The sequence below is a fragment of the Scyliorhinus torazame genome, chromosome 4 (genome assembly GCF_047496885.1).
Source record: "Scyliorhinus torazame isolate Kashiwa2021f chromosome 4, sScyTor2.1, whole genome shotgun sequence".
Taxonomy (NCBI): Eukaryota; Metazoa; Chordata; class Chondrichthyes; order Carcharhiniformes; family Scyliorhinidae; genus Scyliorhinus; species Scyliorhinus torazame.
Window position 1 is genome coordinate 301313664 of NC_092710.1, and position 27836 is coordinate 301341499.

General features: G+C 47.0%; 1 protein-coding gene across 4 annotated transcripts in view; it reads left to right on the plus strand.

The window, feature by feature from the left end:
- Positions 1-27836, plus strand: part of LOC140411039 (uncharacterized) — a 325334-nt gene that overhangs the window by 114741 nt on the left and 182757 nt on the right. For 2 of the 4 annotated variants that reach the window (XM_072500024.1, XM_072500021.1), the window contains exons 4-8: positions 10188-10304; positions 13286-13351; positions 14666-14765; positions 14906-15022; positions 17778-17872. In XM_072500024.1, the coding sequence (XP_072356125.1) occupies positions 10188-10304; positions 13286-13351; positions 14666-14765; positions 14906-15022; positions 17778-17872 (495 nt within the window). The remainder of the gene's footprint in view (positions 1-10187; positions 10305-13285; positions 13352-14665; positions 14766-14905; positions 15023-17777; positions 17873-27836) is intronic. The other 2 variants (XM_072500022.1, XM_072500023.1) reach the window with 2 other exon arrangements.

A 27836-nucleotide genomic window follows, 5' to 3' on the forward strand; every position in this document is an offset into this window, starting at 1 on the left:
CGATCACTCACTCCATGGCCACCAACGGAAATCCGGGATTTCCTTACTTTTACCAGCTAGAGATTTCTCATATCCCCTCTTTGCTCTCCAAATTGCTTTCTTAATTTCCATCCTGCACTTTCTGTACTCTACTAATGCCTCTGTTGATTTGCTCGCCTTGTACTATTTAAAAAGCCTCTCTCTTCCTTCTCATTGTATCCTGTATTTCTCTGTTTATCCATGGTTCTCTGGGCTTGTTACTCCTTCCTAGTAACCTGGAGCCCCCCCCACTGCTTTCTGTAGACCTCCCCACCAGTAACTTGTTCCAATCCACCTTCGCCAGATCCTGCCTTAGTTTACTAAAGTCTGCTGCCCCCCAATCCAAGGGCGGCATGGTAGCACAGTGGTTAGCACTATTGCTTCACAGCGCCAGGGTCCCAGGTTCGATTCTTGGCTTGGTTTCTGCTCTAGTCCACCATGAGCACTTTGGATATTGTTACCGGAGTAGGTAATCATGGGGCTGAGACCATGGTGAAAGGAGTCTCGTGCTTTTTTCCCCCCCAAAAAATGTGGTCTACAAATGTTTGCCAATTGCCTAACAGATTGCAATATCTTGTGGGCGGGGACTCCTCGTCCTCTTTTGGATGCTCAGACTTCTGAATTTGCACTCTGGAGAACTCTTGCTGCTGCTCCTCCAAATTCATACCTCTGTCAGTTGCCAGGGTGTGCAAAGTGCAGAACACAATGAAGGACATTTTGGTAGTTTAGTACAGCAGAATGCTCCTTGCCCTGCAGACCCACTGTTTCATGCAGCCTATTGTGTGTTCAAAGATGCCTTTGGTGCAGGCAAACAGTTCACTGTACTAATTCTGGGCTGCAGTGATGGAGTAGCGGCATATCTGCCTCGATGTCCCTTGATGGGCAATCTTTAACTCACTTGAAGTAAATAACTCACCACTATTCTTAGAATTCCCCCCATACCAAAAAGGGTCAATAAGACATTCTAAATGGTGAACAGGGATTCTCACTCCCTGACTCCTATGCAGAGTTAGGTGGGTGCTATTCGGGTCAATCTATATTTTCAAGTTATGCCCCGGTATAACCCATACCTTCAGAGATGATATCATCTGCTTACCACTTAGTAGCATCGATCCTGGGTCCTGCGTTGCTAAGTAAGTAAAGTAGACTTTGTAATAACCACTGCTTAAGGTTAAAACTTTAAGTTATTTTATCATTATTTTTTTCTTTTAAAAGATAAAATCACTGTCTTTACAAAAAGTTAAAAGATCTTGTTTCTGGAATCTCCTGGTTGGTTGAAAAGACCTTCAGGTCTACCTTAACAATCTTTCTTCTTTAACTTCTGGTTTTCTCCTGGGGCTGTTCTGCTTGGTTTCTGTGTTCTATCCTTCCCATGACCGGGGGCAGCTATGAGAACTGACTCTGCTGGCTGTTACACAATTATGAAGTTTATATGACGTTATCGTAAAGTAACTTTGTTTTGCTCTTGATTGTACAAGGTACCTTTAATCTTAATTTCTTCTAACATGACTATGTATTCATGTTGAGCATGGCTTTAGCTCATCGAACTCTGATTACATTTTTTTTCATTTGTAATGTTCAAAAGTGCTTTGATCCTGGAGGGGTTCTGGTTCCTGCTACTTCTAAAGTTGCTTTATTACCAAATGGTGCCTTTAGCTTGTCAGAACTCTAGCCCCGATTTGGGGTTAACCTGTGCTGTCGTGGACACGTCGTCTCCGGCTTCCCATATTCAACTGGTGTCAACAGGATTTCGTACCTAGACATTTGTCACCCAATTCAACTGAAGATCCTGGCAATTCTTTTTTAGCTGCTTACTAAAATAATTAACTTCAAAGAAGGTGCAAAATATTTTTTCTTTTCATGTAACTAAAAGTTCAATCTGCTTTGAAGTGAAAGACAGGCATCAGTTTTACAGCTTGAATAGTCACAAGCTGTTTTCTTAACGCCTGTTTGATAAAGGCTATCTGCATTTCAAAACCTTCTTTTGCAGCTGCTGTTAACCCTTCGTGGGATTTTTTCCTACATTTTCTCATGTACCCTCAGGTCAGGTTTTGCCAGACTTCCATGTTTCAAATGACATATTTTCTCATTTTACTTTACACCCATTCTTGGAATTTGAAACATAACTATTTCTTTCGGTCAATTATCCCCCCATCCAATTGTACTGACTAACATAGATCCCCGATCTTTGTCATTTGTATATACATGTCGTGATTTTAAATTGTGTACCAAAATCAATCGTATATTTACCCATATCTCAGACCAGTGTCGCTAGACTCTTTTTTTCGTTCTTTCCTCAAGTCCAATCACCATGAACCATAGCTGTAGCTGCTCAGGAAGGTAACGCAATCACTATATCCATGTGATCCACTACCTCCAAAGCATTTTACTTCCTTGTGGGTAGCAGCACCATAGAAGCTTCCTTGTATCCCTTAGAAACAGCACACAACTCAGTTCATCAGTAACCAAAAAGGTCTTTTGTTCTTCACCTGCTGTCCAGTGTCCCATTTTTCCATCGTCCAAATTGCTTTCCGTTTCTCGTTGGAATCGTAAATTATGATATCCACTGATTCCCTGGCCTCATCAATTTAAAAGGTTCAATCGAAATTGCTTCTATTCCTGACTTCCTCTCATTGATGTCTAACACTGTTCTGAACCATGTACATCTGCTAGCCCCTGCTTTACATGAGATAATATCTTTCTGTCAAGTTTCTTCAGATCCCTTTCTTCTGTTATCATTTCCCTGACCACATGAAGCGTATATTTGCCATTAGAACATTTGCAACATAATAAGCCAACAGTAGTCGCAAAACCATCCCTAGGACATCAGTAGGCACATTTAATACATTCAACTTTTGGGGGTACAACCCAATTGAATCCTCTTTTGTCATATCGAACCATCACTTTTTCTTCTATCCAATTAAATATTGAATTCACCCTATTGTGAAATACACAGTCAAAAAAACAAGTTTTATCTTAACACATTGCTCATTACCTAACCACACAAATAGTTTGTGTGTTACAACTTTACATATTTTCAGCAGTTATCACAATTTCAACACCAAAGGATAAAGTACAATATCGACACATCCCTTTGTGGCTCGAGTGCTTTATAAGCCAACACTTGGGACCAATAGTTCTAACATACAAAATATGGCGAGTTAACAACATCAATATTATTTGTGATGTTGCGTGCAGTTAAATCAAGAAAACACACTAAACTACCACTATTATACTTTGTTTATTTATCCCATGTTTACCCCTCTATTAAAACATTCACACAGTTTAGAAAAATCCTCACCTTTGGTGATTGCTGATCAAGTTCTTGAACGGCACACATACCCCCATTATCATACATACTGAAATCCTTGTACTGGTTCATCTTATGCTACGGCTTGCCTTCTTTCTCAATCTCTATTTAACTCTTGTCAGATTCTGTTCTGCTGCTTTTGGCTGGAAGCTTATCAATTGTATCTGTAGACCTCACTCATCTCTTTATCATGAGTTATGGTCCAACTGCACCCAACCCTATCCTAATTGTTTTATTACTCAACCTGCCACCTATTTTAATTTAGTGCATTTTAAACCTCCCTCTTACTAAAATAAATTCCAGCATTCTTTCCTTATCAATTGGACATCTCTTGCCAAGCCATGTTAAGTCCCTTTCTCATACATATATAACGGTCTCTAACAATATACATGATATTTCTTCCTTAATAACTATTACAGCTCTCCAATGCAATATTGTTTGCTGCATTGGTTACAAATTTCCCGCCGTGGCATCAAGCTGCAAAATATTTTTAAACTATTGTCATTTAGCATGTGGAGGTTCCTCGTCAGTCGCTGCTGTCTGCCGAGACCCTTAATAACTCCACCGTGTAGTACGTGCCCTGTGGAGACTGCAGATCATCCATCAGCTGATGTCCAGGACCATGTCCAGTCAGAGATGTGTGACCAAAGATTTCATTTCTCAGTAATCATTTGATATTTTGATTTGTTTCCAACCTGTAAAGTTTTGCTCCGGGCTCTGTCATTTAATTCTCTCAAATATGTAGCCAATTGTATAATTTTTCGCTCTTTCCGTTGATTAATTTTATTGCAACATTTGCAACATAAGTTTTGACATAATTTAAAAATTCCCAATTTCCAGAGCAATGCAGCGACTATTACTCCTACTTGTGGTTTGGTTTTGTAACGCATTTCCTATCTTAACTTGCCCTTTCTCGGGGTTGCATTGAGTATCATTAGTTTTCCCTGAATACTGTCTAAAAATCTTTTAAATTATCGGATACATTTAGTACTTATCCCAGGCTGCTTTTAAGTGCTCCCCATATTTTAACCAATCTAGCCTACTCCTAGTCCTAGCTTTTTCCCTTCCTTCTTCAAACATGATCCTTATTTTTCTCTGGAGTGTAGTTCTCTTTCTTCGTCCGAACAAGTATGTCTGTATTATTTTTTCCACCTGAAAAATCAAACAAACGGGTCAAACGGTTGGAAAGGGCCCTATTCTTTCATTTGTATTTTCTATTTTTGTTTTGGATACTCCAGAAGTGCCCTCACCAGGACTTCCGGATTTCCTTTGCCATCATTTCTTTCTTTTTTCTTTTTTAACTGGTTTGTTTTCCTGATCATTTATGTATATCATACAAGTGAGGCCTGTTAAGCCTCCTCCTCCTATCATTGCACCCCTGAGTGAGATTCGAAGAATGTCAAACTCCTCTTTTGTTCGCTCAGGGGTCCAATCTGGTCGGAAACTTACCCTGATACATTTCGGGCATTGCTACTGCTTTTACTTCAATTTCTTTATTTTTTTACTATGACCGGATTTTCATGAAAGGTAAGTTCTGAACATGACATTTTAACTTTATCATCTGTCCTATCAATGCTGCTAACAGGTTTTAATTCACTGTCGTCTCACTCTACTTCATCACATAATATTAGTAAGTGCAGTAATCCCCTGACACTCATAACCAAACATTCCTTTCCCTTTAAAGCCTCACCACCGTCCGGGGTTTTCAATCTGTCCACAGAACCCCCTTCCCTCTCTCGGGGTTTATTTTGGTTCATATTTTTTCCAAATCCATATCCCGGGTCAATCATTAATTCTTTTTCTCTTGTCCAAGTGGTTTGGGGATATGATCTATCCTGTGGCATGGCATCATTGCAGTGATACAGTCTCTAAACACTGTTAAGCCTAATGTTACGTCCCCAGGTCATCCCAACATCTTTACAACTATACACTCCCTCACTAGTTGGGACTATAAGTTTGCCACTTCTCCACAATCCTGCACATCCTTTCAGAATTAGATCATCATCAGCTAGGTTTTCTCTGCAGTAATTACAGTTTGTCATGATCACACCATCCCATATACAATTACACCTCCCAGGGTCAGAATCTATGTTGTGGTCTCAAACTTTAATCATTAGTGTTGCCTGATATTTTACACAACAATCGTGGCAAAACTGAATTCCCCAAATTTCCCTGGGAGCCACAGCATTTCCCCATCATTGTTGTTTTAAATGCAGTAACAAATCGCCTGAATACTGCCATTCTCCTGGGTTTCATATGACTACTCCCTGTCCAAACAATTGGACTACAAATTGCACCACATCCTTGACACAATGTTTCTTGATGTTCACAATGAATCATTTTAAACTGAGGTCCTTTAATAACAGCCCTTGATCTCTCATCCCATATTCTCAATTCCTTACTGATTACGTTTCTTTGTTTGCTGCCGTAAGGTTACCTATGGAGTATCTTGATCCCTCTATTATTATCCAGTCGGGTCATGTTTTATTTCTGATACAATTTATTTTGCTACAGACACCATGCTTCTCTAATTCAACTGTAGGTTCACCCAGATTCTGAACGATCTTGTCTTTACATTTTACAGCTTCACTGATTACTTTGCCTGTGGTTTTAGTTGGTAGCTTCACCCAAACTTCGTCTGTGTAATCAATTGGTTTTAATATCTTAATTTTTCCTGCATCTATTTTTATTAAATCTTTCCCTGCCATCAGATTCTCATTTCCTGATACTGCAAGTAATTCTCCTAATCTAACTTCTGGTCTAATATCTTTATTCCCTAAAGTTCCTTCTACAATATATTTAACATTCTAAACATCATTTTTCCTGCTAGTGACTTTCTTGTGATCATCAGGCACTAGGACCCTGGTGGAGTTGTGCCATGTCAGTTTCAACGTGTTAGTTTCAAAGTAATTTTCTGCACACAGCTCTGACTGCTCCCGAGTTAACTTCTTTATGTGTTTATGCTAAGACCAATTTAGTTCTGAACATACTGATTTACTATGTCATAATACTGATCACGGGCGAAATTCTCCCCCAACGGCGCGATGTCCGCCGACTGGCGCCAAAGGCGGCGCCAATCAGGCGGGCATCGCGCCGGCCCAAAGGTGCGGAATGCTCCGCATCTTTGGCGGCCGAGCCCCAACATTGAGGGGCTAGGCCGACGCCGGAGGGATTTCCGCCCCGCCAGCTGGCGGAAATGGCGTTTGTTGCCCCGCCAGCTGGCGCGGAAATGCGGCGCATGCGCGGGAGCGTCAGCGGCCGCTGACAGTTTCCCGGCGCATGCGCGGGAGCATCACGGCCGCTGAAAGTTTCCCGCGCATGCGCAGTGGGGAGAGTCTCTTCCGCTTCCGCCATGGTGGAGGCCGTAGCGGAGGCGGTAGGGAAAGAGTGCCCCCACGGCACAGGCCCGCCCGCGGATCGGTGGGCCCCAATCGTGGGCCAGGCCACCGTGGGGGCACCCCCCGGGGCCAGATCGCCCCGCGCCCCCCCCAGGACCCTGGAGCCCGCCCACGCCGCCTGGTCCCGCCGGTAAATACCAGCTTTGATTTACACCGGCGGGACAGGCAATTTCTGGGCGGGACTTCGGCCCATCCGGGCCGGAGAATTGAGCGGGGGGTCCCGCCAACCGGCGCAGCCCGATTCCCGCCCCCGCCCAATCTCGGAGACTTCGGTGGGGGCGGGAGCGGGATTCACGGCGGCCAACGGCCATTCTCCGACCCGGCAGGGGGTCGGAGAATGACGCCCCACATTTCTACCTGCCGTTTATAACTTCTAATTGGTGTGAAACTCGGTTTTGCAAAATACAACATTTTAAAAACTAGAAACACCAAAGGAAATTCACCAATCCTTATCAAACACACACTCATTCATCCACCCAGATCTTGGATCTCTATTCTGTAGGGTTTTAGGTACTCTAACAAAAATTGAGACCCCTCCATTCTGATAAGTCTCTCTTATCCAGGCGTTTTTTGCCTCTGTTAATTTCTTCCACTCTTGTTTCATTGCTTCATCTCTCTTTACCGTGTTTCAGAGCAAGAGGATTATTCTAATTGCCATTTTTTGGATTTCTAACTTCTGTTCCTGGTTGTCCCTTTCAGGTGCACTCTGAAATTAAGGATAAGTACCCAGGACGAAATTCTCCGACCCCCCGCCGGGTCGGAGAATCGCCGGGGGCTGGCGTGAATCCCGCCCCCGCCGGTCTCCGGCACCTGAGATTCAGCGGGGGCGGGAATCGCGCCGCACCGGTTGGCGGGCCCCCCCCGCGCGATTCTCCGGCCCGGATGGGCCGAAGTCCCGCCGCTAAAATGCCTGTCCCACCGGCGTAAATTAAACTACCTACCTTACCGGCGGGACAAGGCGGCGCGGGCGGGCTCTAGGGTCCTGGGGGGGGGGCGCGGGGCGATCTGGCCCCAGGGGGTGCCCCCACGGTGGCCTGGCCCGCGATCGGGGCCCACCGAACCGCGGGCGGGCCTGTGCCGTGGGGGCACTCTTTCCCTTCCGCCTCCGCCACGGTCTCCACCATGGCGGAGGCGGAAGAGACTCTCTCCACTGTGCATGCGCGGGGATGCCGTGAGCGGCCGCTGACGCTCCCGTGCATGCGCCGCTCGGAGATGTCATTTCCGCGCTAGCTGGCGGGGCACCAAAGGCCTTTTCCGCCAGCTGGCGGGGCGGAAATTCATCCGGCGCCGACCTAGCCCCTCAAAGTTGGGGCTCCGCCGTTTCCGGAGAATTTCGCCCCCTTTCTGGGCCCTATCCAAGGGTACTGAGGCACTATCTTCCTGTTTTAGTTAAGGGTCGATTGATTGGTCTCTAAAGGTTTCTAGGCATCCCTGTTTCTCTTGGCTTTCCCTCACAATCTGCCTGACTCTAAGGATGATTTATTTTTTGGCCTCCTTTTACCAGTAATGGATGCAAGATTTTTAGTGCTGTCACTAAGATGTCTTGAAGACTTTTTCTCAGGGTCAGTATCTTCTAGTCTAGTGATTTTCGCACCTAACTTGAGTTTTATGTTCATCCGATCCACAGAATATCCTTTCAAAAGTCGATCACACATGACTTTCCAAACTAAACTCGACAGGTAAAGTTTGACTTGCACATAGACTAGAAACGTCTAATATTCCAGCCTTTGTGCCGGTTAGAAACTTCTAATATTCTAACCGTTGTTTGGGAACTAGAAACTTCTAATATTCTAGCCCCCACTTCACTTAACTATAAACTTCTAATATTCTAGCCTCCACACTAATGACCATAAAGTAAAAAAACTCACCATTATTCTTAGAATTCCCCCTATACCAAAAAGGGTCAATAAGACATTCTAAATGGTGAACAGGGATTCTCACTCCCTGACTCCTATGCAGACTTAAGTGGGTGCTATTCGGGACAATCTATATTTTCAAGTTATTCCCCGGTATAACCCATATCTTCACAGAAGATTTCATCTACATAACACTTAGTAGCATCGATCCTGGGTCCCGCATTGCTAAGTAAGTAAAGTAGACTTTGTAATAGCCACTGTTTCAGGTTAAACTTTAAGTTATTTTATCATTATTTTTTTTTTTTGAAAGATAAAATCAGTCTTTACAAAAAAGTAAAAAGATCTTGCTTCTGAATTCTCCTGGTTGGTTGAAAAGACCTTCAGGTCTACCTTGACAATCTTTCTTCTTTAACTTTTGGTTTTCTCCTGATGGATTTGCTGTTCTGCTCGGTTTCTGTGTTCTATCCTTCGCATGACCGAGGGCAGCTATGAGAACTGACTCTGCTGGCTGTTACCGATTTAGGATTTATATTTCCCTTACCACAATTATTAAGTTCATATGACATTATCGTAAAGTAACTTTGTTTTGCTCTTGATTGTTCAAGGTATCTTTAATCTTAATTACGTCTAACACAACTATATTCATGTTGAGCATGACTTTAGCTCATCGAACTCTGATTACATTCTTTTTCCTTTGTAATGTTCAAAGGTGCTTTGATCCTAGAGGGGTTCTGGTTCATGTTACTTCTAAAGTTGCTTTATTACCAAATAGTGTCCTTAGCTTGTCAGAACTCTAGCCCCGATTTGGGGTTAACCTGTGCTCTCGTGGACATGTCATCTCCGGCTTCCCATATTCAACTGCTGTCAGCAGGATTTCACACCTAGACATTTGTCACCCAATTCAACTGAAGATCCTGGCAATAATTATTAGCTGCTTACTAAAATAATTAACTTCAAAAAAGGAGCGAAATATTGTTTCTTTTCATGTAACTAAAAGTTCAATCTGCTTTGACTTGAAAGACATGCATCAGTTTTACAACTTGAATAGTCACAAGCTGTTTTCTTAACGCCTGTTTGATAAAGGCTATCTGCATTTCAAAACCTTCTTTTGCAGCTGCTGTTAACCATTCGTGGGATTTTTTCCTACATTTTCTCATGTACCCTCAGGTCAGGTTTTGCCAGACTTCCATGTTTCAAATGACATATTTTCCCATTTTTACTTTACACACTGGATGTTTGTAAATAACAATGCACTGTAGACTACCTTGCAATGAAGGCATCAAATGTTGTCAGGGAGTCTTGCATTCACTTGCATGACCTTGTGCCGATGACCGCACATGAGCTGTGCATTGACATTAGAACCCTTTAAAAATGGCTTTACAAAGAAGTACAAAGGCCATCAGTCACTTCCCAGACCTTGGCAAATCCTGCCATGTGGAAAAGTTTAAATGTCCGTGCATATGGATCCATGCATTCCATAGAAAAGACATAGTGATCGACGCAGCATTAATCACTTGATAAGTGCGCCGAAGCATCAAATATGCTGAATACATGGTTACAAATAGTCATTGAATTTTAAAACGTCTATTCTATTATTCTATTTAGGCAGGAAATTATATCCCTCCTTCATTGCCGTTTAACCTACCTCAGTTTTTGTATGAAAATGGAAACACACCACCATTTGGTCAAGAGATGAGGGAAAAACATTTCCTTCTTGAAGAGGTAGGATTTCTCCACTATTTATGAGTAATTGTATAATTTTCTAGATTTTTAATATCTGTTCTCTCACTTCTCCTTTCACCAGTTTTTCTGAACAGTGATCTTAATTCTCTGACTTATCCTCACAAAGAATGGGACGGAAAGGCTGTGTTGGACCCAGCGGGGGTGAACGGGGTATTTCAGGCATTTTACAGGACAGTGTTTGAGTCGGAGCCCCCAGCCGGGGAGGGGGGAGGGGCTGGAGGGGGTTCCTGGATGGATTGGAGTTTCCCAGGGTGGAAGAGGAGTTGGTGCAGGGATTGGGGGCCCTGATCGGGTTGAGAGAGGTGATGGAGAGTATGGGAGCGATGCAGGCAGTGAAAGCCCTTGCCCGGATGGATTTCTGGTGGAGTTTTCTGAAAGGTTTGGGGGGAAACCTGGGGCCACTGCTGGTGATGGCATACAATGAGACTAAGGAGAGGGAGGAACTGCCCCCTAGGCTATCGCAGACATCCATCTCTTTGATATTGAAAATGGACAAGAATCCGGAGCAGTGTGGATCATACCATCCGATATGGTTATTGAATGTAGACGGGAAGTTGCTGGCGAAGGTGTTGGCTTCGCAAATTGAGGACTGCGTACCGGGGGTGATAGGTGAGGACCAAACGGGGTTTGTGAAAGGAGACAGTTGTTGGCAAATGTGAGGAGGCTGCTTAATGTGATTATGATGCCTCCAGAGGGGCAGGAGGTCGAGTTGGTAGTGGCGATGGATGAGGAGAAGGCTTTCGACTGGGTGGCATGGGAAAACTTGTGGAAAGTTCAGGGGTGGTTTGGGTTTGGGCAGGGGTTTGTGGACTGGGTCCGGCTGCTGTACAAGGCACCGGTTGCAAGTGTACGGACAAACTGGGTGAGTTCGGGATATTTCGGGCTGCATTGTGGGACAAGGAAGGGGTGCCTGCTCTCCCCGTTACTTTTCGCCTTGGCTATAGAGCCACCGGCAATGGCGCTAGAGCATCGAGGGTTTGGAAAGGGATTGTGTGGGGGGGAGCACAGGGTTTCGCTGTATATGGACGGCCTGCAGTTATATATTGTGGACCCATTGGGGACATTACGGGGATTTTGGAGGGCTTTGGCCTGTTCTCTGGGTACATGTTGAACATGGGAAAGAGTGAGGTGTTCCCGATGGAGGCTAGAGGGCAGAAGAGGAGGTTAGGAGAGTTGCCGTTTAAGGTAGTGTGGACGAGTTTTAGGTACCTGGGCATCCATGTGACGGGTTGGGCGCTGCTGAACAAGTTACATTTGACTCGGTTGGTGGAGCAGATTAAGGGAGACTTCAAGAGGTGGGATGTGCTGCCACTGTCGCTGGCGGGTCAGGTGCAGACAGTAAAAATAACAGTGCTGCTAAGGTTCCTGCTCACATTTCACAACCTCCCGATCTTTGTCCTGAAGTCATTCTTTAAAAAGGTTAACGTGCTGACCTCTGGGCTTGTATGGGTGGGGAAGACCCCGTGGGTCAAAAGGGACTTTTTGGAGTGGGGAGGACGAATATAATGAACTATACTACTGGGCAGCGAACATCGCTATGGTTAGGAAATGGGAGTGGGTTGGCAGGGGGGCAGATGGAGGCAGCTTCTTGTAGGGGAACGAGTTAAATGGTATGGTGAACAGTGCCTCTGCCGTTCTCGCCAACCAGGTACTCTGTGAGCCCAGCGGTAGTGTCGGCCTTGAGAGTGTGGGGGCAGTAGAGGCAGCATTTGGGACTGGGGGGTCGGTGTGGGCACCGATCTGGGGGCTGGATGCGAGGTTTCAGGGCTGGCGGCAGGCAAGTATTGAGTGAAATGGTGACCTGTTTGTAGGGGCAGTTTCCTGAAATTGGAGGACCTGGAGGATGTGTATGAGCTGCCCAGGGGGAATGGCTTCAGTTACCTGCAGGTTCTTCATTTTGTAAAGAGAGAGATACAGTCTTTCCCAGGGCTACCGCCCTTGGGGTTGTAGGATAAGGTGCTGTCGAATGGGGAGATAGGGGAGGGGAAGGAGTCTGAGGCCTACAAGGCGCTGGGATTGGGAGGGGGCCAAGGTGGGGGATATAAAGCGGAAGTGGGAGGAGGAGCTGGGTGGGGAGGTGGAGGCCGGGAAGTAGGCTGAGGCCTTGCAGAAGGTGAATGCGTCCTCATCGTGTGCGGGGCAAAGCCTTATTCAGTTTAAAGTACTTCACAGGACACATATGGCACTAGTGCGGATGAGTAGGTTTTTTGAGGGAGTAGAGGATAGGTGTGGGTGGTGTGCGATGGGGTCCGTGAATCACGTACACAAGTTTTGGGCATGTCTGAAGCTGAAGGGGTTCTGGCAGGGTTCTGCGGACATAGTGTCCAAGGTAAAGGTGGCCCTGAGTCCAGAGGTAGCAATATTTGGGGTGTCGGAAGATCCGGTAGTCCTGGGGGCGACTGAGGCCAATGTCTTGGCCTTTGCCTCCCTGATGGCCCAGAGATGGATCTTACTTGGATGAGGGACTCAGAGCCGCTGAAAGTGGGGGTGTGGGTGAGTGACCTCGCAGAATTCCTGAGGTTGGAGAAGGTCAAATTCGTTCTGAGGGGGAGGGGATCAGTTGATGGGTTCACCCAGATGCGGAAACCGTTCATTGACTTCTTTAAGAAGGACTGAGGAGTCAGCAAAAGGGGAGGGGTTAAAATGGGGAAGGCAGGACGGGAGGAGCGGGCGTAGTGGGGAGAAGGGGGGTGGAGTGGGTTTTGTTTATTTGCCATGTTGTACAATTTTGCTTTTGCTCCGGTTTGTTTTTTATGAAAATGCCTGAATAAAATATCTTTTAAAAAAGGAATTTGATGAATACTTAAAAGGAAAAGAAAAATACAAGGCTATGGGGAAGGGGCAAACAAATGGGACTACAGCTCTTTCGAAGACATGATGAGCTAAACAGCTTCCTTTTGTGATTCTAGATGTGTGTTCACAGTAATGATTTTGTAATCAACTGTCTTTGCTTTGCACAGGAGACAACATTTATTAATCACGGTGCTTTTGGCAGTACCTTGAAAGATGCTTTGAATGTTGCCCAGGTGAGATCCCAACGGTATTAGCCAAGAGACTCTAGTTGTCATTACAAAGAAACTTGTTCCATTTTGGGTTACAAGGAGGTATTGAGAGTAGAGAATCGCTAATTGCTGTTTAGAAAAAGCAGCTACAGCGTTGAAGACTTGCACTAATCCAATTAAGCTAATTATCACTACTAATAAGTAGTTATGTGGTAAATATTTCACAGCTACTACAATACTTGTGGCATGTTGCCAACTGAAGTTAAAAACTGCTGTTGCCACAATTTGTGTACCTGTACTGGTTAAACTGCTATGGAGGTGAGTTGAAACTTACACTATTTTGCCGTCCTCTAGGATTTCTGACATAGCAAGTAGCTGATTTTCTAAGGATTGTATGCGGGCCTCAGCTGAGGATGTGACATTTTTGATGTTCTGAATCATTTCCTCCGTTTCTAAAGAGTCTTTTATTAGTATTCTGCAGCTCAGTCACATGAGCAGTAATATTCTGTGTCAGCAAGCCGGGATTCTTGTCTATAACAGGGCAGCATGGTGGCATAGTGGTTAGCACAGTTGCTTCACAGCTATAGGGTCCCAGGTTCGATTCCCGGCTTGGGTCACTGTTTGTGCGGAGTCTGCACGCTCTCCCTGTGTCTCCGTGGGTATCCTCCGGGTGCTCCGGTTTCCTCCCACAGTCCAAAGATGTGCGGGTTAGGTGGATTGGCCATGATAAATTGGCCTTAGTGTCCAAAGGGGTTGAGTGGGGGTTGCTGCGTTACGGGGATGGGGTAGAGCCGTGGGATTGAGTAGGGTGCTCTTTGTAGGGGCCGGTGCAGACCCGATGGGCCGAGTGGCCTCCTTCTGCACTGTAAATTCTATTCCATGAAACTCTAATGATGTTCACAGTCATCATCTGCCGTGTCTTCGAGAGCATTGGCTCGAGGTCAAATCGCCATATTCAAAAGTCAGTTCCACCCCAGTTACATCCTTATTATCGCCAAGATGAGTAGAGCCAGAGCCAGCAGAAATGCTGCTATTCCCGCGCCTGAATCACATGCTCTCCTGCCCTACATTTTTAAATGCGAGAGACCAGTTTAGGTTAATGAATAAACTTTATTTTTAAACTCATAAAAACGCTTGCTGCTGAAGTTATTTAAATTGGGACAAACCACTCTGAGGGTAAGAAAATACAAACACCTCACATACAAAATACTTTGATCACGTACCATAAGAAAACACATGAATTGTGCCAATGGCACAAATTTATTTTAATCTTTGTTTTAAATGAATACAGCATTCAGAAGAACAGAAGTCGCTTAATTATTTTAAACTCTCTTATAGGAATGGCAGGTGCATATTGAACGACAGCCACTGCGGTTTTATGACAGAGAACTGCTTCCTCATCTGGTATTTGTTACCAAGCGATTGGCTGAGTTTGTGGGTATGAAATGTTGCATTTTTATTTTCCTCACTTTTGTATATTGCATACGATCTCTGTTTTTGTCTCACAAGGTTTTGATATTTTTGACACACTACATTAACTGTCTACATCTATTAGAGGTTATTTTTGCTGTATTTCAGGTTGCTCTCCCACTGATTTAGTGCTGGTACCAAATGTTACCATGGCAATGAACTGTGTTGTAAGAAGTCAGGATCTGAGGCAGGGAGACACAGTTTTCATGCTGAATGTGACCTATGGTATGTACACTCTCGTGTTAATTAAATTCTAACTGACAGTGTTTCATAAAAATTAAAACCTGTTTTTGTCATTCGTTGACCCCAAAATTCCTTGAAGCGCTCAATGGTTCTACTGTTGCAGTTTTCCTGGGAGACCGTTAGAACTGCACACCCCTGCTCCCTCCCAGGAAAACAGCAAAAGACCTGGTTATACTGGCTCTGCCAATGTCTGGGAAATTTCTGGTTGAATTTGTCAGGGCTTTTATGAGCCTCACTGGGGAGATTCAGGTAAAACAAGCAGCCCAGACTTCCAAGGAAAGACTTCCATTTTCTTCCCTATAATATCCAATCTTGGGGTTTCTCAGTTGGGACCTCACATTATTGGAGAGGATTCAAGAGACTCCAAGATTAATATCGAAATCTTGAGGACCGAATCATAAAAACTGATTATGTACCTATTTGAGGGAAGACTAAGGACAAATTATGTAGGAGTTCAATATGTGTGTGATGTTCACTAGCGGGGTACCCAGGAGCCTGATCGCTAACATTACCTAACGAGGTGATGGTCTCTGCAATGGTGCAGGTGAAAGCACGATTCTGGTCTTGATCGCGCCGACAGGGCTGGCGGGATTCACACGGGTTTTCGGGGCAACAATGACATTTAAGAAAGAAATAGAGAAGTCCCTGGTATCTAAAAATACAAAATATTATTACATTCCTGAATTATGCATGTAGAAGTATATTATAGGGAAAAGAGGTCATTGAATAATAATCGTTATTGTCACAAGTAGGCTCACAGTGGCTGGTTTAGCACAGTGGGCTAAACAGCTGGCTTGTAAAGCAGACCAAGACCAGCAGCGTGGGTTCAGTTCCCGTACCAGCCTCCCCGAACAGGCGCCGGAATATGGCGACTAGGGGCTTTTCACAGTAATTTCATTTGAAGCCTACTTGTGACAATAAGCGATTTTCATTTCACATTAACACTGCAGAAGCTGGTTTAGCACAGTGGGCTAAATAGCTGGCTTGTAAAGCAGACCAAGGTCAGCAGCGCGGGTTCTATTCCCGTACCAGCCTCCCTGAACAGGCGCTGGAATGTGGCGACTAGGGGCTTCACAGTAACTTCATTTGAAGCCGACTTGTGACAATAAGCAATTTTCGATCTTCATTTCATTTCAATGATGTTACTGTGCAAATCCCCTAGTTGCCAGACATCCGGCCCATGTTCGGGTACTCAGAGGGAGAATTCAGAATGTCCAAATTACCTAACTGCACGTCTTTCGGGACTTGTGGGAGGAAACCCATGCAGACACTGGGAGAAATTGCAGACTCCACACAGACAGTGACCCAAGCCGGGAATCGAACCTGACACTGTGAAGCAACAGTGCTAACCACTGTGCTACCGTGCTGCCCACCCTTCATGTATAACCTCAGCTGGTACGGGAATTGAACCCTTGCTGCTGGCCTCCCTCTGCATCGTGAGTCAGCTGTCCAGCCAACTGATCTAAGCCACAGAGTTAGGTGGCCAGGCTGATAGTTTTCTCCTGCTCCAAACATAATAATGTCAAGTTCACTTTACAGTCCTAAAGTACCCCGCCCAGCAGCCAAGGTAAAAGCAAACCTGCCCAGCAAATTCCTAATTGTATTCTGAATGGAATACGGATGCTCCAATCAACTGTAAATGTTATTTTTATTTGTTTCCCAAAGAAAGGGCCACATTTTGCTGTCAACATAATGGTGAGGTTAATGGCACAAGCCATTATTTATACATAGATGCTATAGCAACTTCAGGTGAGTTCAGTTGAACAATTCAACACAGAAATCCAATTATTGCTGTTCAAGATGTGTCATTCCAGCAGTAGCTGAGAGCAATGACAACTCTCGGTTGACCTTACCACTGAAATGTATTCAGTGTGACATTACTGATGGTTTAGCACAAATGGCTGGACAGCTAGTTTGTAATGCAGAGCAAGGCCAACAGCACGGGTTCAATTCCTGTACTGCCCCTCACCTGAGATATGGTGACCCTCAGGTTAAATCACCACCAGTCAGCTCTCCTCAAATGGGAAAGCAGCTTATGGTCACCTGGTACTATGGAGACTTTACTTTACTGACTTTGGCAAAAGATACAAAGGAAACTCACCACAGAAAGTTAAGTCTTATCCAATTCAGACCAACAACTTATTGTTTCCTCCCACAAGTCCCGAAAGACGTGCAGTTCGGTAATTTGGACATTCTGAATTCTCCCTCTGAGTACCCGAACAGGCGCCGGAGTCTGGCAACTAGGGGATTTTCACAGTAACGTCATTGAAATGAAATGAAAACTACAATTAGTTTTCATTTGTGTGCTACATACTCTCTGGCACTGAAAATTAACTATTTTCACACTTATTCCTTTAGATTTAATTGTTGAAGATTTTCAAAATCTGAATAAAAATTTTACTTTTTCTTTCTATCTTTCCCTCTCTTAATCCAATCTCTTTCTGTACCTGGTTTGACATTGAATTCACCATTCAAATCGATATTTTCTTCTCCGTCCTGGTGCTGTTAATTTCACAATCCTTCAATATGATTGGTTAAAAGGCTTGCCCTGTTCACTCAAGTCCCAGATGCCCACTTTGCCTTGCTGATTTCAGAAACTTGCAGCAGTGTATCACTCTGTTTAAGCAGACAGGCTGAAGTCTAACCAATAATGGATGCTATTTGTTTCATTGTGACAGCAAATTATGACTCATTTTCATTCTTTTAAGTACTTTGCCAATCTTTTTGGCCTCCTTAGGTGCTGTGAAAAAGCTTCTTAAAGAAGTTTGTGAAAACCGAGGAGCAACGCTGCAGGAAGAAAGTCTGGAATTTCCGCTTCTTGGACCCAGTCAGGTGCTGTTACCAGGGCAACTTTACACAGGCAATGTTTTCAAGTCCTGTTCTTTCTGCATTCCCAAGGGCAGCACGGTAGCATAGTGGTTAGCACAGTTGCTTCACAGCTCCAAGGTCCCAGGTTCGATTCCCGGCAGGGTCACTGTCTGTGCGGAGTCTGCACTTTCTCCCCGTGTCTGCGTGGGTTTCCTCCGGGTGCTCCGGTTTCCTCCCACAATCTACAGATGTGCCATGCTAAATTGCCCTTAGTGTCCAAAAATGTTCAGTGGGGGTTACAGGGTTACGGGGATAGAGTAGATATGTGGGCTTGAGTAGGGTGCTCTTTGTAAGGGCCGGTGCAGACTCGATGGGCCAAATGGCCTCCTTCTGCACTACAAATTCTATGATTCTAGGTGCTCAAATCAGAGATTAAAAATGGGGGGAAAAGCATTTGCAGTGCCTTTCACAACAACAGATTGTCTCAATGTGCTTTACAGACAATAAAGTATTTCTGAGGTGTAGTCTTTGTTGTATTTAGGAAACATAACGAGCAATGTTTGCACAACAAGATCCTACAAACAATAATATGGCGATGTTGATTGACGAATTAATATTGACGACAACCCGGGATAACCTGTGAAGGCAGACAGGGGCCTCAGTTTAAGGTCTTGGGCGGGATTCTGCGACCCCCCGCCGGGTCGGAGAATCGCCGGGGACTGGCGTGAATCCCGCCCCTGCCGGTTGCCGAATTCTCCGGCACCAGAGATTCGGTGGGGGCGGGAATCGTGCCGCACCAGTTGGCGGGCCCCCCCCCCCCGGCGATTCTCCGGCCCGGATGGGCCGATGCCCCGCTGCTGGAATGCCTGTCCCGCCGGCGTGGATTAAACCACCTCTCTTACCGGCGGGACAAGGCAGCGCGGGCGGGCTCCGGGGTCCTGAGGGGGGCGCGTGGCGATCTGGCCCCGGGGGGTGCCCCCACGGTGGCCTGGCCCGCGATCGGGGCCCACCGATCCGCGGGCGGGCCTGTGCCGTGGGGGCACTCTTTTCCTTCCGCCTTCGCCATGGTCTCCACCATAGCGGAGGCGGAAGAGACCCCCTCCACTGTGCATGCGCGGGGATGCCGTGAGCGGCCGCTAACGCTCCCGCGCATGCGCCGCCCAGCAATGTCATTTCCGCGCCACTGGCGGGGCACCAAAGGCCTTTCCCGCCAGCTGGCGGGGCGGAAATCAGTCCGGCGCAGACCTAGCCCCTCAAGGTTAGGGCTCGGCCGCTCAAGATGCGGAGGATTCCGCACCTTTGGGGTGGCACGATGCCGGACTGATTTACGCCGTTTTTGGTACCGGTCGGCGGATATCGCGCCGATTACGGAGAATTTCACCCCTCTTATCTCTTTGAGTTGATTTGTAAGATACCAACCGTTCTATTGCCTTTTGGTTCTGGTATGCTTTCCAACATATACTCTGATTTCTTTTGTTGGAGTTCGTGGTTGATTTGGTGAAGTGTGCCGTCCCTTCACATTTTTTTGTGCCTGCACATCTGCTGTAACCTAAAGGGTCAACTTGTGACCTGTACAATAATGAAGAAAAGTGTATGTGTTTGAGCTACAAGTGGAGATATTGACTCAACACTTTGTCAAAGAGGTAAGTTTCAAGCAGAGTCTTAGAAACAGAAAGAGTTGTGGATCGAATCAAGGAGGGAAATTCAAACCATGGGGTTTAGATAACTGAAGGCTGCTCCACAAATGGTGGAGCGATGGAAGGTGAGATGATAAGAAGCAGAAGTCAAAGGATCAAAGAATTGAAAAAAGGGCTGCAACACTGCTACAAAAATGGGGGTAAAGCCACGATGCCATCTGCATTTAAGAGGATAGAGAATGAGAGTTGGGAGCAGGATGACCAGGAAAATATTAAAATAATTGAATCTGGAGGTGGCAAAGAAATTGTTGAAGGTTTTAGCAGATGAGGATTTTAAAAATTCTTTCATGAGATATGGGTGTCGCTAGCAAAGCCATCGTTTGTTACTTGTCTCTAATTGTCCTTGAACTGAGTGGCCTCCTAGGTCATTGCGGAGGGCACTTAAGAGCCAACCGCATTGCTGTGGGTCTTGAATCACATGTAGGCTACGTACGGATGGCAGATTTCTTTCACTAAAGGACATTAGTGAATAAGATAGGTTTTTACAACAATCGACTGTGGTTGTCATGGCCACATTACGAAGACTAGCTGATGCACGATAAATGACACAAAGAAGAGAGTTGGATGCAATCGAGGCTTTATTACACTAAGATGTGTGGCCTCCTACAGCAGCTGGCGAAATGGCTGCTGTACGAGGGGCACACATTTATACTCCGCCCACTGGGCAGAGCCAGCAGGTAGGGAACTACCCCCGTACCTGTGGTACAGGGGCCTTACCACAAAGCACCTAATATACACATCAGTGGTGACTACCACACCAGCTTTGTTAATTAAACTCAAATTCCACCAGCTGCCATGGTAGGATTTGAACCCATGTCCTCAGAATATTGGTTTAGGCCTCTGGATTACTGGTTCAGTGACCATCATGCTACGGTCTCCCCAAAGGTGTAGTTGGGCAATGTGACGGAGGTAGAAATTGGCAGTCTATATAATGGAAAGCAATTGGAATCACAGCTTTAAGTCCAATAGGATACGGAGTTTGTAAGCACCTGGTTCCGCCTCAGAAATGGCGGGTGTGGGTGTGACAATCTTTGACCTGGACGCAGGAACAATAAGAAAATATTGTAATTACTTTAAAATGTCTGTGGAATGAAATGTTTGAAAAGGACATTTAAGAGTTTGAGCATCAGTTGTAAATGGTTCAATTGGAATTTTCTTGGCAACCTGGCGACCCTTGACATGGAAACAGACAAAAGAAGGGCGATTAAGTCATGGAAGCCATGTTGCCAGTCTTGCATGACAATGGAGAGCTGGGAGCAAAAGGCAATCAACACACAGGTGCAGACAAAAATAAAGCAGGCAGAGGACAGAAAAGGAACACATAATTTGTGTGAGGAGAAGCCAACAAAGCTCTCTGTGAAAAGGTCAGTAAAGTAAGAAGAAAAATAGAATTCCAGAAACTCCAGAAGGAATGTACAGGGCGGCACGGTGGCTCAGTGGTTAGCACTGCTGCCTCACAGCGCTGAGGACCCGGGTTCGATCCTAGCCCCGGGTCACTGTCTGCGTGGAGTTTGCACATTCTCCCCGTGTTTGCGTGAGTCTCACTCACACAGCTCAAAGATGAGCAGCGTAGATGAATTGGCCACGCTAAATTGCCCGTTAATTTGAAACAAAGAATGTATGAGGGGGCGATAGGGAACTGAATACTGACAATGTTGTGAATAGCTCTGCTATCAGAGGACTAGAGTGTGAACCGGGTATTGTTGGTTGGTCAATTGAAGATGAACACTGGAAAGCTACGCCAACAGAACTGACATGACTCGAATGAGAGAGGGTTCGTAAACCTGCGCCTTGTTAGTATTAGCTGAATTAGGAGACTTTGGACACGGCTGCCAATGAACATGACTCAGGCTCCATAACGGAGGCCGAGTTAGAGAACTTTGGGACTGTGGGTGGTGCCCCATGTGCGGGGAGTGATGCAGGTGTTTGTGTAAGATGTAGCTTTGTTGTATCAGCTATTTAAACTGAAGTTTACCTTTTTGTTCTGTTACTTTAATTTATATTAGTTCTAGTTCATGTTAAAGTAGAAGATACAAGCAGTAAATCTTGTGGTAATTTCCGACTCCTCGCCGGCGGCGTGAACGAATTCCATGCCAGCGGGAGCATGGAAATAAATGCAAATGGATGGTAATGACCCATTTGCATCTATTTAGCGGGCCCAGCCTGAGGCCCTATGTTCCGCCCTCCTGTGATTCTCACCCATGCAATTCCCAGCTGCGAACAGCTCAACAAATCATTAAGTAGAGTTCCGTTTGCGGCTATGCGGAGCTAAGTCGTACATTCGGCGGCTCCCGCAAAAACAGACTTTTGGGCTCTTTTCAGGGCCCCCAACGGCACTTTTTCAAAGTTTCCCGTGTGGGAAGGAGTCTATTTTTTAATTTTTTTTAAAAATAATTTTTATTAAAGGTTTTCATAAAATATCAATAACAAAATGAGAAAGAAAAAAGAACCCAACAGGGTTAAGTACAAAACACAACCTAAAAAAGCAACCCCCCAAACCCCTCCCCCCTGTACATAAATGGGAAGGAGTCTATAACAGCTCCCCGTCAGTATATGAGCGGGGCGACAAAAAAGGTGGTGGTGGACCCGAAGAAGGTGCGAGGAAAGAAGAACAAAATGTTGGCGGGCGGAGACCAGGCAGCGTGGAGGAGGAGCAGCAGGAGGGTATCCAGCGCTGCTTCAGAGAGATTAAAACGGACCTGCTAGAGCCGATAAGCTATTGATAAGCTGCTGGAGACACAGACGGCCCAGGGGGTGGCGATCCGCGAGGCTCGACAAAAGATCTCTGACAATGAGGACGAGATCTTAGGCCTGGCGGTAAAGGTGGAGGCGCACGAGGTGCTCCACAAGAAATGGCAGGAGCGGTTCGAGGAGATGGAGAATCGGTCGAGGCGGAAGAATCTGCAGATTATGGGCCTCCCGGAGGGGCCTATGTGGTCACCGTGTTGAACTCGCTGATGGGAGTGGGGTCCTTCCAGGGGCCCCTGGAGCTGAAAGGGGCCCATAGAGTGCTGGCGAGGAGGCCCAAGGCTAACGAGCCTCCGCGGGCGGTGCTGGTGAGGTTCCATCGGTTCGTCGATCGTGAGTGTGTGCTCAAGTGGGCCAAGAAGGAGAGGAGCAGCAGGTGGGAGAATGCGGAGGTTCGAATATACCAGGACTGGAGTGCAGAGGTGGCGAAGAGGAGGGCCGCGTACAATTGAGCGAACGCGGTGCTGCACAGGAAGGGGGTGAAGTTGGCATGTTGCAGCCGGCACGACTGTGGGTTACCTACAAGGACCGGCACCATTATTTTGAGTCTCCGGAGGAGGCGTGGGCCTTTGTTCAGGCCGAGAAGTTGGACACAGATTGAGGGTCGGGATGGGCGATTGGGGACTGCGGATATTATGTTATGTTTTTTTTTCGAGGGGGGGCCTTTGTATTGCTCTGGGTTTCTTTTTCTCTGTGTTTTCTCTTTCGGGTCGGTGAGGGGGGCTGGTGCGGGTTGGGCACTGTTTTGATTGGGTTAGTCGGGGGGGCTCTTGGAGAGGGGTAGGTAAACGGAACAGGGAGGGTGGATGGTGGTGAGATGGGGTCCCGCGGGGGAGGGGGAGGCCCGAGTCGGGGGGTGAGGGGACCGGGCCTGTAAAAGGAGCTGCGTCAGAGGTGGCGGGGCTGGATATGTGGAAAGCGTGGGCTTTTCCCGCGCTGAAGACTGGAGGGGGCGGGGAAGCTAGGGTTGTTTCCCACGCTTAGAATGGAAGGGGGAGGAGGAGAGCCTATGGATGGGGAACAGGAGAGGAGGGTGTGCCACACAATGGGAGGAGACGACGGAGAGGTGAGAGTGGCCGGGGTCAGCAGGAGTCAGCTGGCTTGCGGAAGTGCAATGGGGGGAGTAAATCAGTTAGGATGGGTCCTACCCGGGGGGGGGGGGGGGGGGGGGGGGAGGTATTTAGTGGGGGGGAATCGAGTTGCTGCTGCTTTGGTCAAGTGGAGCTGGAACGAGTGGGGGGGGGGGGGTCGTCGAGACGGGGGTATGCCGCTGTGGGGAATGGGCCGGGTGTGGGGTGCGGGTGTGTGGCTGGCCGAGGAGGGGTCATGGCTAGTCGGCAGGGGAGGGGGGTGGGTAGCCCCCTGATCCGGCTGATAACCTGGAATGTAAGGGGACTGAATGGGCCGGTTAAGCGGGCCCGCGTGTTCGCGCACCTGAAGGGGCTCAAGGCGGATGTGGTTATGCTTCAGGAGACACACCTGAAGGTGGCAGACCAGGTAAGATTGAGGAAAGGGTGGGTAGGTCAGGTGTTTCACTTGGGGCTGGATGCCAAAAATCGAGGGGTGGCGATCTTGGTGGGAAAGAAGGTGTAATTCGAGGCGTCGAGCATTGTGGCAGATAATGGCGGTAGGTACATAACGGTAAGTGGTAAGTTGAAGGGAGAGAGGGTGGTACTGGTCAATGTGTATGCTCCGAACTGGGACGATGCGGGCTTTATGCGGCGTATGTTGGGTCGGATCCCAGACTTGGAAGTGTGGGGCCTGATAATGGGGGAAGAGGGACTGGTGGCGGGATTGGGGGCCCCGATTGGGCTGTAGGAGCTGATCAAAGGGATAGGAAGCATGCAGGCAGGGAAGGCACCGGGGCCGGACGGTTTCCCGGTCGAATTCTATAAAAAATATATGGACATGTTGGGCCCGCTGTTAGTTAGGACCTTTAATGAGGCAAGGGAGGGTGGGGCCTTGCCCCCGACGATGTCCCGGGCACTGATCTCCTTGATCCTGAAGCGGGACAAGGATCCCCTGCAATGTGGGTCTTACAGACCGATTTCCCTGCTAAATATAGATGCCACGAAGATTGAGGATTGTGTGCCGCAGATCATCCATGAAGGGGTTTGTGAAACGGAGACAGTTGAACGCGAATGTGCGGCGGCTTTTGAATGTTATCATGATGCCGGCGAGGGAGGGGGAGGCGGAGATAGTGGTGGCGATGGACGCTGAGAAAGCCTTCGATAGGGTAGAGTGGGGGTACCTGTGGGAGGTGCTGAAGAGGTTCAGGTTTGGGGAGGGGTTTGTCAAGTGGGTTAAGCTGGTGTATGAGGTCCCGATGGCGAGTGTGGCCACAAACAGGACGAGGTCCGAGTACTTTTGGTTGCACCGAGGGACGAGACAGGGGTGTCCCATGTCCCCCCTGCTCTTCGCACTGGCGATTGAACCCCTGGCTATGGCACTGAGGGAGTCAAGGAACTGGAGGGGGTTGGTGCGGTGTGGGGAGGAGCATAGGGTGTCGCTTTATGCAGACGACTTGCTGCTGTATGTGGCGGACCCGGTGGGAGGAATGCCGGAGGTAATGAGGGTTCTTAGGAAATTCGGGGACTTTTCGAGGGTGCAGGCTCGGCATGGGGAGGAGCGAGCTGTTCGTAGTTCAGCTACGGACCAGGAGAGGGGGATTGGAGAGCTCCCACTAAGGGGGGCGGGGGAGCTTCGGGTATATGGGGGTCCGGGTGGCCAGGAGCTGGGGGGCCCTGCATAGGCTTAATTTTACAAGGCTGGTGGAGCACCTGGAGGAGGAGTTCAAGAGGTGGGACGCGTTGCCGCTGTCCTTGACGTGTAAGGTGCAGTCAATCAAAATGACGGTGCTCCCAAGGTTTTAGTTAGCTTGGTGTTTTTGTCTCCTGACAGAAATAGGTTATATTTATACAACACAATGAAATGTTCAAAGGCACTTTCCAAGTGTAACACTGAGCCACATCAGGAGATACTGATGGGCCTGAATTTCCTCCAGTGTAAGTAAGAGTTGGATTGCCACTCCACTCCTAGTTTCTTCCCCAAAATCTTTCTCACCCGACCTTCCAACTCAGGCTGGGAGAGATATGAGTAGTGCAGCATGTCCCCGAGCTTAGTGTCGAGTGCAGCTCTAGTAGAAGCAAGGAGGCCATGACCCCTTTTTGAGTGATACTAGCAGCCATGTGCCAGCTAAGTTATAGGTCTCGCCAAGTTTAAAATCCTTGACAGGCCAGGAAAAAGGTAAGTAGGTAGGATGTGGGGGTGGGGGAATTGAGGTGGGTTTGGGCCTTGGGTGGGATCGAGGTGAGGGGGGGAATTGGACCTCGAGAGGGAGTTGGGTCAGCCTCGGTAGGGGTATTGGATTGGGTTCGGTTTAGGGTTAGGGTGAGAGTCTGGTATGGTAGGGGATTGAGAGTCATGCCTGAGGGAACAGGGGATGCGGTCAGTCAGGCCTGGCGGGGGAGGGAAAGTGCCTTGTGGAGATGGGACAATCGCTTGAGTTGTGGAGTTCCAGTTGGTGGGATGTAATCCCTTGGGTGGGTAGGGACTCCTGTGGGCAGTGGGTACTTGGGGAAGGATTGGTGGGAAACCCATAAGGGGCCAGGGGTATGGGGGAGTCCGGGGGGGGGGGGGTCCATTTGGATCTACACCAAAGTTACCCAGAGATTAAAATAAGTTTTCATTGATATTATGTGAATTACATCGCATTTTTGGATGGTTCCCAGTGCAGGGTAAATGCCCAGGGGAAGTTTGCGCTTCCAGGCAATTGCCATGAAATCCTTACCTGTGAATATCTGGAGGGGTTTCCCAATGTATCTTTGAGGTCCTCCCCCTCACCACCACACACACACACACAATACGACACGCTGGAGCTCAGAGGTTACAATCCATTCAGTCATATAACCAAAAGCATGAGCGAAGGTGGAGATGTTAAGTAGTGTTGTAAAGGAGGAAGGCAGAGGTAGAGGAGGGTATTCTAAAGTTTGAGACAACTGAAGGCATTGCCACTAATGGTGGAGCAATTAAACTTGGGAACGTACAACAGGCCAGAGTTTGAGGGACGCAGGTATCTCAGAGGGTTGTGAAGTTAGAGGAGATGCACAGAGAGTTGAGGTTGTGTAAGAATTTGAAACAGGGATGAGAATTTCAAAATCAAGACATTACTTGATCGGAAGCCAGGACGCACAGGGATGATAGGGGAATGGAATTTGAGACATTGGCAGCAGAGTTTTGGAAGACCTTCCTTCACAAAGGAAGACATGAATAATGTCCCAGAAGCTTTGAGAAGCACAAGTTTCAGTGAGGAACTGGAGGAAATTAGTATTAGAAAATAAATAGTTTGGGGGAAATTAGTGGGATTGAAGGTGGAGCAAGGCCTGATAATCTTCATCCCAAAGTACAAAGGAAGTGGCCGAGAAATAGTGGACACATTGATGGTCATTTTCAAAAATTCTTTGGACTCTGGAATGGTTTATATCGATTGGAGAGTAGCGAATTTAACCCCACTATTCAAAAAGGGAGGTAGAGAGATAAAAGGGAATATAGACCAGGAGCCTAACATCAATAGTGGGGAATTTGCTGGAGTCAATTATCAAGGATTTCATAGCACAGCATTTGGAAAGCAATGGTGTAATCAGACAAAGTCAGCATGGATTTATGAAAGGAAAATCATGCTTGTCAAATCTACTCAAATTCTTTTAAGATATAACTAGTAGAGTTGACCAGGGAGAACCAGTGGATGTGGTTTATTTAGACTTTCAGAAGGCTTTCGACAAGGTCTCACAAAGGAGATTAATGTGTAAAGTTAAAGCGCATGGGACTGTGGGTAGTCCCTTGAGATGGATAGACAGCTAGTTAGGAGATAGGAAGCAAAAAGTTGGATTAAGTGGGTCTTTTTCTGATTGGCAGGCAATGACTCATGGGGTACCGGAGGGATCTGTGCTAGGACCCCAACTGTGCACATTATATATATCAATGATTTGGACGAGGGAACTAAATGTATTATCTCTAAATTTGCAGATGATACAAAGTTGGATGGGAGGGTGAGCTGTGAGGAGGATGCAGAGATGCTTCAGCAGGACTTGGACAGGCTGAGTGAGTGTGCATATGCATGGCAGATGCAGTATAACTTGGATAGATGTGAGGTTATCCACTACGGTAGCAAAAATAGAAAGGCAGATTATTATTTGAATGGATGTAAATTGAGAGAGGTGGATAGTCAGCAAGGCCTTGGTGTCATCATGCATCAATCACTGAAAGTAAGCGCACAGGTACAGCAGGTAGTAAAGGAGGAAATGGGTGTGTTGGCCTTCATAGCGAGAGGATTTGTGTATAGGAATAGAGATGTTTTACTACAATTGTATAGGGCGTTGGTGAGGCCACACCTGGGGCAGGATTCTCCGACCCCCCCGCTGGGTCGTAGAATCGCCGGGTGGTGGCGTGAATCCCGCCCTGACGCCCCAACACCGGCTGCCGAATTCTCCGGCTCTGGGGTTTTGGCGGGGGCGGGAATCGCGCCTCGCCGGTCGGCGGCCGCT